This window comes from Hyposmocoma kahamanoa, unplaced genomic scaffold, assembly GCF_003589595.1.
Source record: "Hyposmocoma kahamanoa isolate Upper Pololo Valley unplaced genomic scaffold, ASM358959v1 87, whole genome shotgun sequence".
NCBI classification, from domain to species: Eukaryota; Metazoa; Arthropoda; class Insecta; order Lepidoptera; family Cosmopterigidae; genus Hyposmocoma; species Hyposmocoma kahamanoa.
In genome coordinates this window covers 15,994,170-16,007,442 of record NW_020654422.1, presented here as the reverse complement: position 1 = coordinate 16,007,442, position 13,273 = coordinate 15,994,170, and the positions used below count along the sequence as shown (strand labels likewise).

At 35.1% G+C, this 13,273-nt stretch overlaps 1 protein-coding gene across 1 annotated transcript in view; it reads right to left on the bottom strand.

Moving 5' to 3' along the window:
* Positions 1 to 13,273, bottom strand: part of LOC113235214 (protein kinase C-binding protein NELL1-like) — a 55,242-nt gene that overhangs the window by 20,781 nt on the left and 21,188 nt on the right. The window contains exon 2 of the mRNA XM_026470839.1: positions 267 to 374. Within this exon, the coding sequence (XP_026326624.1) occupies positions 267 to 374 (108 nt within the window). The remainder of the gene's footprint in view (positions 1 to 266; positions 375 to 13,273) is intronic.

Below are 13,273 nucleotides of genomic sequence, written 5' to 3'. Positions count from 1 at the left end.
TAGATAAAGACGTGTGGAAATTTATTGTACTATAGATTAGATTCCACACAAATTTGATTCAAAGTCCAGTATCCCATAGCATTTAAGTTTATTTGAAAAGAGCAATCCCTAGAGTTTCTTGCTCGTAAAAATTACGTTTTCAAATTTATAAATTTATTTTACTTATGGAATAAATTACTCTTTGACTTTGACTTCATCATCATCAAACTATAAACGTCCCGCAGTTGTGCTCTCGTTTCCAAGCAGTAGGTTTCAGGTCGACTTACCATCGAGGGCATAAGCAGTCCGCTGCGGCTGCATTCCCGGCGCGGTGCTCACCCCGACGCGGGACGTGTTGTGCAGCGACAATGCGCCTAGCAAATCTAGCTCGGTGGCTGGAACAATATAGACAATCTGCGTTAATTAACATTACAATAGTACAACGCGCATGGTTGAATATTACGCTAGAAATATTCTGACAAAGAAATTAAATGGGGATGGCTCAGCGAAATATTAACTAGAGGGTCCTGAGTCGGTTGAATGCAGACTCTTATTGGCGACGATAAGCTCGAATCTAAACTTCGCAGTTTAACCCACAGACGCAGAGTTGCCTGTCTGTTGGTTTTCTACAGAATATACTATCACGCGGGTCTCGCGTAATGGTAAATCCAAAACTGGGTCGCTCGGATGGACGAATTTCATTGTAGAAATAAAGAAAGAGTACAGGAAGGGAAAAGAACAGGTAAAGTAAAGGCGTAAAGGCTGTAACAAAACGTTATGATATAAAAACAGGTACAATCGTATAAAAACACTCCCTACTTAAACAGAGATTATGGTAAAAAGGAATTTACCCGAAAGGGCCAGTAATTTCTAGAAATAATATGCTTTATAAGCAGTTCGGTTGCATGATTTTTATTGGGAAATATTTAAGTGCATATCAAAAAACTTAAAACATACAGAATTATGTTCATTACTGATTGCACATCAATTTAACTTAACTCTAAACGCAATAACAATTCTTTTAACAAAATTACCGCAATTATTCTCATAAGTTGCTCCACAAATTATCTTCGTTTATACAATGAATCACGTACAACAAACAAAAATATTTATGATATAACGAATAACACAAATTGCATAACATTATTTAAAAAATGTCATCCAATTTACTGAATATAATCGGGACATTTTATTTCTTTCGCATACAACCTTGAGTCTGGTACAATAAGCCCGAATAAATAACAAGCTAGAACGCTGTGCAAATGAAACTGCCTTCGTTTTTTCAAAAACTATAAATGCAAACAGTCATGTTGTAGGGCTCGTGATCCGGCTCGTGTATGTGGTACCACCAGCAGACGCCAAAAATGTTCTAATCGGACAGAAAAGGTAACGTGGACGTCCTGCGAAAGCAAGACCCGCATTAATAATTCAATAAGTTTTCTATTATGTCCCACTGCTGGGCAAAAGTTAGTAAATGTTATTTTAATTTTTTTAAATTATTTTCTACTTCTTTTATTTTAAGCTTTGGAGCTGATTTTCTTGTAAGCAATTAATAACATTGGAACTAAATTGAACCTTTACTTGCAAATACAAAAAATACTACTATTTTCAAGCATTATACTTTATTGCAATGTTTGTGTGCAATTTTCATTTTTATTTGTTGATCTTATTGTTTTGGACAAATTGTACAATTAGACATATGTGTCAAATAAAATGGTGTTTCATTCCGATAGACTGATGTACCTTTTAGTGAAATAAGTATGTTTTTTTTCTCATAAATTTGTGTTCATAAATTTGTTGTATGCCAGAAATATTAGATATATATTTAGATGATTGATATGTATTGCGATAAAATGTTATGCATTAAGTTTAGTACATAATGCAAAATTTTCTTTTGATGTACATATTTTGACGTGCAATCAGTACTTTTGTTGGGGAAGTGGCATACATGGTTGTGAAAAAACTTGCTTTTTTGGTGAGCTGTTAAATGCTACCCATTTTCAATGGTACTACAAATACACACTTTACAAGCTGTTACATGATTTAACAGGTCAGAATTTTATGTTAAGTCGAGCACGTGTGCTCACTTCGGAAATTTAGTGGAGAGTGGCGATCACTGAGCATATAACCACTACGTTTTAGTGGCGATGGAAGGAAGAAAAGTAGAGAAGAAAAATGAATTTAAGAACGATTCAAAATTTTAAAGTAGATGGCCAGGAACCAGAGACAAGGTTGGTAAAAGGCGATGAAAGAGGTTGCAACGTCACAACACTTCGGTGAGTGTGCCCAAGAACTCCATCAGCTCATTCGGACTGCCCCCCTTTTATTATCCAGACGTACGGCGGGATATTATCCTTACTTAGTTGATATTCCCTTCTGGCGTACTAGCGTTTTTCGTCTTTTATTACGCGCTCAGCCCAGAAATGGAATGCCTTGCCTGCGACTACATTTCTGAGCACATAAAGCCTGAGCGTCTTTAAGGTGCGACTTATTTATTTGCTTCAGGGCTAGCAGGTAGTGGTCAAGAGTAAGTCCATTTACTTAAAAAGTAAATAAACTGTGTAGAAAGAGAAAATGTCAATATTTATTGTTTATTATACATAGAAATATCGGCGCATTCGACATCTGCCTAACAATTATCATAATACATACATACTTGGCAATATAAATTGTTTTAGACGTCAGTTATGAATTATCTGAACGATAATTTTCTAATCAGTATCAAATATCAGTTTCCCTATCGAGAACGTCGAGAACAAATAATCTAAAATCATATTCATATATTCCAAATTTATTACCTAAATAAAGCCCTTATTGGCCGCTATTTATTAATAATTAATGGCGTTAGAGAGCCCCTTCTTTAGGAATTTTCCTTATTGTTTCCCATAGCAAATGAGTATTTATGAGCTATAACGCAAGTGGCCTACATTCAGACACAATCGATATGAACTATGGAGTAGAGAATTCCGGAAAACTAAGATGATACCCAGATTCATTCATCGTTCTACCTGTAATGTCTACGTGGTCTAGTAATTTGTTAGTAGTAAAAATCTATTCTGAATTTATACTCATTATGAAAAGATGAACATTTTGGGATTTAAAATCATTTCCGAATATATCGATTTTTCAGTCAATATAATTCAATAATCAACTAGCCGCAAGCGACTTGTTTTGCATTTCAAAAATCGTCTTCACGGTGAGTTTCAACAACTAAAACATGAAATTGACTGACATAAAACGATGTTCTCTAAGAAATATAGCCCATAGGTGAAGGTTAGAAATCTTGGCGTAGCTACACACACGTAGCTTGTCGTAGACAGAATAATGTATCACAAGAAATGCGGTCACGTAGTCTACTACATCGTAGCGGCGTAGGCAACGAGGCTACGAAGATAAACGACATAGATAAACAATTTTCTGGGTTTCATTACTGGAAACGAAACATATATATTTAATATTATTGCAGCATTTGTGTAAGTATTTATACGGATGTAGTTATCAGTACTTATTTGTATTAATGGGTAAAATAATTTAGGCAAAATCAATTGTTTTGTGTTGTGTACTCGCCCGTGACACAAGCAGATATTTGGTAGCAGTAGAGCTCCTTATCAAAGAGTTCGTTCGTCCAGGAAAGTACTGGCTTACTTATGCATTCCGGTATTGAAGGATAATAGTGCTAGTGTAACTACAGGCACGTGGGACTTGTGGGAATGTCACAGGGAGAAGACCGCAGTGGCAGTGCCCCTCAGATCTTTGTGAGTTAAACATCTAAGTGCACTGCAACTGTTATGGACAGGCGTGTCGCTTACCTTTATCCTTTTCTCCAAGTGATGAAAATGATACCAAATGGTATAATCCCTTTCGCTTTAATCTAAGGATGATGGAAAGCGTCCGTCTTTAAAATGTACAAATAATATACTTCACTGGTTTTACCTAACCTATTTAATACACTTTATACAAACATAAGTGTGCAAGTACTGAAGAAACATCTAATTCTCTTATCATACGACAACAACTAGATAAAAAACCTAGCGTAAACTGGTTCTTGAGGATTGTGAATCTGATTATGTTGTGATATGGCATTCAAACTATACTACTTATGTTCAACCTATTCAAATAAAATAGCACAATCATTTAAAATTTGTATTATTCTGTTAATGATTTTTCTTTTTATTAACATAGCCACTAAGAAAACTGTAAATAATCAATTTATGGACCCCTTTGTCTGAATTAAAGTAAAATAAATAAATAAATAATATAAAACATGGGTTGGTTCCAAATACCTTAACTAGCAACTGGTAATTTTCTATAATAGTAAAACGGTCATCAAACTCACAACTTTAGGACGGCAATTAGATACATAACCTAGAATATCCCCATTGTATAGAGTCATTAACCAGCCTTCAACTGCACATAAAGATCTGTGGCGGCTTTAGACGCTGCCTATTATCACCGGCTGGCTGTGGCAGTCTCTTTGGACGAGAGTCGCCATGGAGAGTGTCACACTTGCCGTAAATGTTTGACAGTTTACAGTTACGTAAATTGTCATGTCAGCGATTGTAAATTGTTTGCCCGGTTTGATACATGGTTTTTTGTAAAAACCACGAAACTTTATAATTATATCGCCATTCATGAAGTTCACGAGGCTGTTTTATTGTTCGTTAGGGGAGCGACAAATTCCCCAAAGATCAAACGTCAGGCATTATATCAAAATCTTAATCGACATAGGTATCGAAAGATGAAGAATTTCCCTGAGGTCTTTTGGTGCAATCAATAATGAACCAAATGATTTCACATGGCAGTAATCACATTACTGTTTAACATATAATTATAATAAACACTAAATAAAAAGAGGCGCAGTTTAAAGTTGTGGAAATATGAAGGAAGGTATAGGAATGTAAAGGAGAATTTCAGAAAATTATTCTTAGCACAAACAGTGAAGCGAGCTTCAATTAGGAACTGGCTATGAGAACTCTCCGTTTTGAGTTTGTGTGAGCACAAATCAGTACCGCCCACCGCGTGCCTCTGACACAGAAAACTTTTAGGGTTGCTACATGAGAAGATAAATAGGTTCTTCCATTATATATTTTCTTATCAGACTTTACGAAATTAATAGAAAACCTTCATCTCTACAAAATTTTATCCAAAAAACTAATAGACTTTCTGGGAAACCCAAGGGCCGGTAGCTACCTTGCCCAACGCATTAGCACAGCAATACAAAGGGCCAACGATGCCAGCATCTTGGGCACCATGCCGCGGAGACCCAATTTCATTCATATAATTTAATCCTAGTCTTACTTTCTAGTATTTAAGCTTTTATTGTACTATAGTCTACGCTCTACTCTATGAGTAGAAGTACTGGCTGAATGAATATAGATTTGTGTTTAGAATGTATTTAAAAAAATAGAATAGAAAAAAGAAGAACATCTTGGCAGTTCTAGAAGAAGCCTCCAAAAAACAACATGTAAAATACGTAATAAATATTTATTTATGAAGATATTCCCAGTTTATATTTTAAAGGATCTCTCGCTACACTACCTGAGTTACGTCCTATGTTACAAATGGTGGAGGCAAGCCTATAAATGGTAGAAGCGAGTCTTTAATGTATAATAATAGTGGAAAATTCCAATTAAAAAAATTCCAATTGTGAAAAAATTTTATATGAATTTATAAATAAAAAAAAAAAATGAAAATTCCCTGAAGAAAGGAGGAACAAGTATATAAGATGATGGTGATGAGCTCCTTATTTTGGGACAGGACTTCCTGACGCTATGATGACATTGTGATGAATATTTTGATGGAAGTTGTTATTTTCCGGCAAATGCAGACTTAAAAGGACGGAAGGAGAAGATGGACTACCGACTTGGATAGATATTACTCAATTTTTATTTATTTTTTAATTTGATGGGTATATTGTCCTGTGTGTGTGCATAGTTCGTGGTTTCTCTGCCAGATGAGCAAGAACTGTCTGCATTCAAGGAAAATATATTTGTTTAATTATTAGGAATCCTCCATATGGTATATCACCATATCATATGTGTGTTAGGAAATGTTGTTGTTAGAATAATTTGCGTGTTGTTTTAATTTGTTCAAAGAAAGTAAGACAGTTAGGTGGAACGTGGATACCTGCAGGACGAGGACTAGTCAATATTGATGTTCCCCAGTGGACGTCCGATGGGTGCTCAAGCCTGTGTCATCGTCGTAGCAGCGTGCATGTTGAAGATAGTTTAGTGATGCATTTAGGACGTTCTAGTAGTGATGTTTAAGGATTTGTTAGGAACATTCAGCCAAGCTAGGATAGCTGAAATAAAGAGTTAGGATTTCGATAGGTTACCTAAATAGCTAGGATAGCTAACAAATAATTATATTTTGAATTGTTTGATTTCGATGTGGTCATGGTCTGATCTTTTAGATAAGTTTTTGGCAAACTAAAGCCACAGCCTCCTCGGTGGTTTGCTTGTTGGTAAGGTAGTAGCTTCCGAGCAGTGTGTGGCTAACCTATAGTAAGGGCTGATCACTTATGTAAGTTGCCTATCATAGCTAGGGATGTTCACCCCATCAGTTGTGAGGAAGAAGGATGTAGTCTAGGCTCTACTCTATGAGTAGAAGTGCTGGCTGAATGAATATAGATTTGTGTTTAGAATGTATTTTAAAAAATAGAATAGAAAAAATAAGAACATCTTGGCAGTTCTAGAAGAAGCCTCCAAAAAACACCATGTAAAATACGTAACAAATATTTATTTATGAGGATATTCCCAGTTTATATTTTAAAGGATCTCTCGCTACACTACCTGAGCTACGTCCTATGCTACAGTACCTTACCTGTATATTTATGAAAATAAAATAATGATTAGAATTAAAGTTAATAGAATAGATTATATTTAGATTGAGACAGTTTGTTTTAGGGTCCATAGCATCTCATCAACTGCGAATGATGATTTGTAAAACAAAACAAACACGTTTGGTATGGCATACCGTACCCATAATTTCGCATAAACATTGCGAGAGGTGTCATATAAAAAACTGTACATTTTGTTTCGTGACAACTTTCAATCGCCGTCTATGAGTGACTCTTGACCCTTACTCCTCATTGTTAGAATAGCCTTTATGTACCTTTATATACCTATATCTAACCGCTTTTAAGTATTTGTGTATTTATTTATTAACTTCTTATCAAACTTGAGAATGGTTATAGGTTAATAATGGAGTATATGTATCGATTATGTAATATGATTATTATATAGAGTATTTATATAATTAATTGAATATGTACGTATAAGCACTTACTCATATGTATACACATATATTATTGTATTAGTACATTTTTAAATGTAACCTTACGTATTCGGTTGTTGTACACTTTGTATCCATTTCCTTTTTTTCATTGAATGCGACATTTGTATTTTTTTTAAAGAAATAAGTTGTGTATATTTCGTCCTTGGTTTAAACCTAGTATTACATTTAAACCATAGTTTGTAATAGGTTGATCATGTTTCTTTATATTCGGTTTCGTGTAGTGTGTAGAACGAACAAACGACTAAATGACATTTTTTAAATCTATGTCATAAGTAAGTATGTGTATAATTTTCTTCTTCTTAGCGAGCCAATTGATATAAGTACTATTTAAAAAATAAAACGTTACTTTGAAATAAGTACTTGAGTCAAGACAATTATTTAATACTACTTACCTATAAACCATGTCTAGCTAAATAGTTGGAACTCAATGTTGTAATGAAAAATCGACGAAAATGTAGAGGCTCTGAGAGTCTCTTTGACATTTCACGGCACTTTAAAACAGAAGTGTTCCACATAGTCTTGGTTTAGTGGTGTAACTGTATCAACCCTGATTCGAAGACGGAAGGCGAGGCAAGGCGCCGCCGCCGCCGAGTTGTCGCGCCGACGCCGCGCCGCTGCGTCTGCTTCCAGGCTCTCTGTTACTGTTACGATTCGCAGACTATACACGACAGTAGTCCAATACAGTAAAAACTGTTTTTACTGTGATTTAACAAAGAGGAATTAATCTAGATGTTTATTTAATCGATACCTGTCTTAATTCACGACTAAGTCACAGTTATCTTGTTTAAATTAAATCGATACATATTGCTAAATAAAAGGTTGGTCATATTTTTATTGCAATATTACAAGTGCTGTTTATCTAGTTTTACCATCTCTTATCAAAAATCATCACGTATTAAAAAAATACAATGATAGCATAACTTAACATACCTTAACATACCTTACTGAGAAACGCACTTTATCACAGTTTCGCAATATCAAACTGATCTATGGCGCCCCAGATTACCTTATAAATAGCTACACAATGAAGCTACCCGTTTCCACCCCTCTCAGCTAGACAACCTACATAAAAATTGCATTGTGGTAAGTTTTCCATTTTTTCCCCTCTATTTTCTCATTTTTATGACGTAATTTTTTTATATTTGAATTTGTAATATAATAAACATCTTTTCAGTGCACGAAGACTACCTTATAACTACCTTTATACACAACTTGAAGACTACTCAACCAATCAATCATTTTTATGACTAGAATGTATTTTGGACAGTCATACTTTGTAAAAACTCATTCCATCAACAGGAAATCAGTAAGCTGTTGGGTGGAAGGCTATAAACATTTGAAATTTTAATGGTGTAGCTGCATTTTTAATCGACAGAAATGCAGCAATGTGAGTATTATTGGGTTCCGGTCTTGCTGGTGAAATTACAGTCACATGATACTTGTCAACTGATGTCCCAGGGTGACGGGGCAGTGGCAGTGCCCCTCAGATCTTTGTGGTTTAAAGATCTGAGTGGCACTGCAACTGCGTGTCACTTACCATCAGGCGCACGACAAGGTCGTCCCTTCACTTGGTATCATAAATTAAAAAATAATAATAAGAAGACGAAATGTAATAATATAGATGTACTGTATCAAGCCATTATTACTATGTCCCAGTGCTGAATTGGGTTTGCGTAACGGCAAATATTGTACTATTTATTTCCCCATTGGTGGGGAAAATTCTATCTTTTTTTTTACTATTTTTAACGAAATTTCTCCGATGTTTTAAATAATAATAATAACGCACACACCCTACGTAGCCCCGCACTAGGGAAATCCTGTGACATATATATATATAGACAACCACAAACGCTTATGATGACTGAGAAGTCCGAACTTAACTGTAATTGGGTTTGTAGTAAACGCTTACACTAGAAGCCTATAAACAAAAAGGTCGTAAACATGCTCTACCGACTCCAATGGCAAACTTTGTGGTATACAGACACGAATCTAGGATTGTCCAGTCCAGAATCCTGATTTTGATTTAATCGGAATCTATCCGATCGGGTAGTCTCGAATAATGATGGGTTTCTGAGCGAGAAGATGGACCTGATTCCTACTATATCTTTCTAATTTGTGAGTTAAGTCAACTATTGTTCCGATTAGAGATGTCAAAACTTTCCAATCGGCCAGTTGTGAATCGCAATTATGCGCCTCGACTCGGAAAAGACGCAGTTTCCGATCAGAAGAGGCAATCAAAACCAAATTGCAGGCCAGCTTTAGATTCGTACCGGTACCACGAATCTGGCTCTGGGTTTACAGATTATATCCATAATATGCATTAAAAATCGAAATAAAACCAATAATAGTAAATGCTTCTAGATGAGAACAGTTTAGTTAATAGTATCTATAACTAAACTGTAACTCGACTCGTCAAAACGGTAACAACATTTTATTACCGACATGGGACGTTGATATATGTATAAATATGTGCTCGTAAACACATCCATAATGTTAAACAACACCAACATAATTATATTATGTATATCACTTTTACGGAGATTCGAGACTATCACGTGTACCGCTTGTCTGTTTACCGATTATAATTTAAAAAAAATTTGAATTCTGTCCTGGCAGATAATATCCTAGATAAAACTTTATGACCTAACCAGTGCAGCCTTCTTGTTATTTAACAGCGATGCAATCCTTATTCCATATGCTTAATGTCCAGAATCTACGAGTTTACGAGCCGTGGAAAGACGTAAATGTGTTTCGTACTTTGTTGCGCTAAAAACGATTTATTGCTCAGAAAACGGTTGTGGAAATTACGATAGGCGAGTCTGATGGAACGATAGCGTTTTAAGAGTATTAAAAATTTTAATACGAGTTTTGTAAATGAGCAGTAACGAACTGTTTATGTGGGTGTTTATTGTTATAATTTATTAAAATAGCCATTTTTACAGCACTTCGCACGGCGCCCACTGTTCTAAAAAGAAAAGTCGTAATATATGAATCATGTTTTTTTTTCAGTGATCAGATCATATCTGTTGCATTCAATTATTGAAGGTACTTACGAACTTAAAACATTTGACTTTGCAATATTTTTATTGATTATATTTTTATGTTTTACTACCATGATGATCATCTATTTTTTGTGAAAACACTCCACTAATTTGTTGTTACTAGTTTATTTAGCAGCAGTAGAGCTCCGTGTGAAAATGTTCGTCCAGGAAGTCACCTCACCTACTTCTGCTGTCAAGCAGTAATGTGAGTATTACTGCGTTTCGGTTTGGAAGGATAAAATGCTGATGAAATTACAGGCACATAAGACTTTTCAACTTATGCTTTCGGGTGACGCGTGCAGTGGCAAGCACTTCAAATCTTTGCGATTTAAAACTCTGTGAACGGGAATATCGCTCAGGCGCACTTGTTCGTCCCATCATTTGGAAATATAAAGAAACCCTTCGATCCGATGGGATTCTTAGATGCATTGGTAAGAGTGGTAGCCACGTTGAGGCTACAAACGCTGGTTCGAGTCCAGTCGGATCGAAAGAATTTTTCTTTGTGTTTGTTCAATCTTTGTATGTTCTAAACTTTTTTGTGACTGGGGATTCATTCTAATTTATTTATAGTCAAGAGGAGCTAACACGAGTACAGCGTGATGTAATTTATTACGGAAAAACGATTTTGTATTCTATTATTATCGTTGTATATTAAAGGCGTGTTTTAAAAATGTACCATTAAATGAAAGGTGGACCCCTTTTGCTACTTTTCTCTTGGACGTATTTTTTTCTAGATGAATAAACAAAATGGGCAAAGGCCTACAGATTCGATGGTTGCCGTAAACGTTCAACTTAGGCTCTTAATTGCCCTTTACAACAGCTACCGCAGCCATTAAAAGCTGCATCGGCTACGGTAATGAGCGCGATTAATCACAAAAGGCTGAAAGACGGGCAATTTGCGGCGGTTTTCCTCCAACATTAGCCAAGTGAAAGGTTAACCAGCCGGAACAACTCTGTCTTCCTTGGATCCGTAATTAATTAAACAAGTTACAAAACACCCTACCATAAACCGACGAAATTATTTCGCACCATAATTGAATTAGAAGTTTTATCGTTTACGAACATGAATAAGCGTTTAAAGTCGTCTTCAAAACGAAATTAGCTTAATCAAAACAAATGTTTAGATGATTGATGTAAGTTTTTATTAAATTTCGAATAAATAATATTATACTTAGTAAATAATTAAGAAAACAGAAGACATCAATCTCTATTCGTCATTGTAACAATGTAATTTTTGATATAGCGAATCTACATAAGCAAATATGTATTCCGATTAGTAGCAATTGAAACCCGATGCTCTGTGAAGAGGTACCGATTACACACACGATCGAGCCTTCGATATAGGGTTAGTAACAATTAATTGAAGTCCTGTGGAAACCTGAGATGGCTCGTGGGTGAAACCTACCGGTACGCATTGGCCATATGTTCCAATAAGACAACAAATACGAAGCACTAATTAGAGAAGGGTGAACACATAAATATTACGTAGTAATTTAAAAAATATTTACTAAACGGTGTGTAGTTACAACAAACATTACATTTACTATTGTTAAATTAAGCATGTAAGGGTTTTAAACGAAACGACTGCTATTAGAGTGACTAACATATACATCGATAAATCTGTAACTGAAATGAAAAATTACAGTAAACGTTACAAATTGAAATGTATTCGTTTCGCTGAGCATGTGGTGCGATTTATCGTGCCCAAAACAAACCGAAATTACCCCAGTGAAAAGGAACTTAACAAAAGAGAAATAAATGAAAGAAAAGCAAAACGAAAGCTAATGGCTGTAGCTGGCATGTCGCGGTAAGAAAGGGCTCCCGTGACATATGCTTGCGCGTGCCTACCGCCCGTGTCGGGTTACTTCATTTTTTCTTTCCATCATTCTAATACATTAGGGTAAGTTCTTTTGACCCTCAACAATTTGTCGTTTGAGTAATGCGAATCGAATGTCTTCATTTTTTTAACGTACGACATCTTTAATCAACTTGCCATATACCAGAACATTTTAATAAACTAATCCAATAAATGTTTTACTTGCTATCTAAAAATTAAGGCAAATTAATCCGAACACAGTTACAGAATCACTCTCATATTTGCATTTTTCATCTTCTTTTAGCGTCATAATTTTTAGTGGTGCATTGAATAAAAACTTAGCAACATGCAACGACACAATTTCGGAATATTTTGTTATAGTAGGTAGCCTTGACATTTGATTAAGTAAGTAAAGTGTCATATCACACGTGTTAAACATTACTCACGCGATGCAAAAATATTTCTATAATGTGTTCGAAAATAAACATGAATCTGTGTTTCGGAATTGATTAAGTATACAATCGATCTACATATGCTGCCGATTTTACTATAGTATTGCAGGACATAATATCATAGTATTGTAATTAAATGTGTCCACCAATTAAAATAAAGTACCGAATGCTATAGGGTGGTTTTGGTGCCTGTTGCAACAGTACTTGCGTACTAACGATGCTTAATTTTACAGACAGAAAATTCAAATGCAGACCATATTCATAGCGCAAAGATTCTGAGATGTAAATTATTTCTAAACTGAATAAATAATAATTGTAACAAATCATACGAGTAGGTATTTTAATTACTACGTAAACAATGGTGTGATCACTACATTAATGCTGAGTATGCTGATTGAAACTCTACACCTATTGAACGGACCACTGTCGTACCACCTATGATGACGAAAATAAGTAAGAAGTGACTTTTTATGTCATCGAAATGTAAATAACGAGGTGGCGAGGTGACTTGTAACAATAATATTGACATACAGATATTTTACAAACTAGAGACGTTTATCTTGATTACAAGCTTATGGATTCCTTCTTTTATATAACTGTAGTAAAGATAAAGAATCTTGATGATTGAATGATAGTAGATATGTACTTATGACAATATTGTTTATTTTCAAGTGCCTGTACCTTGCTAA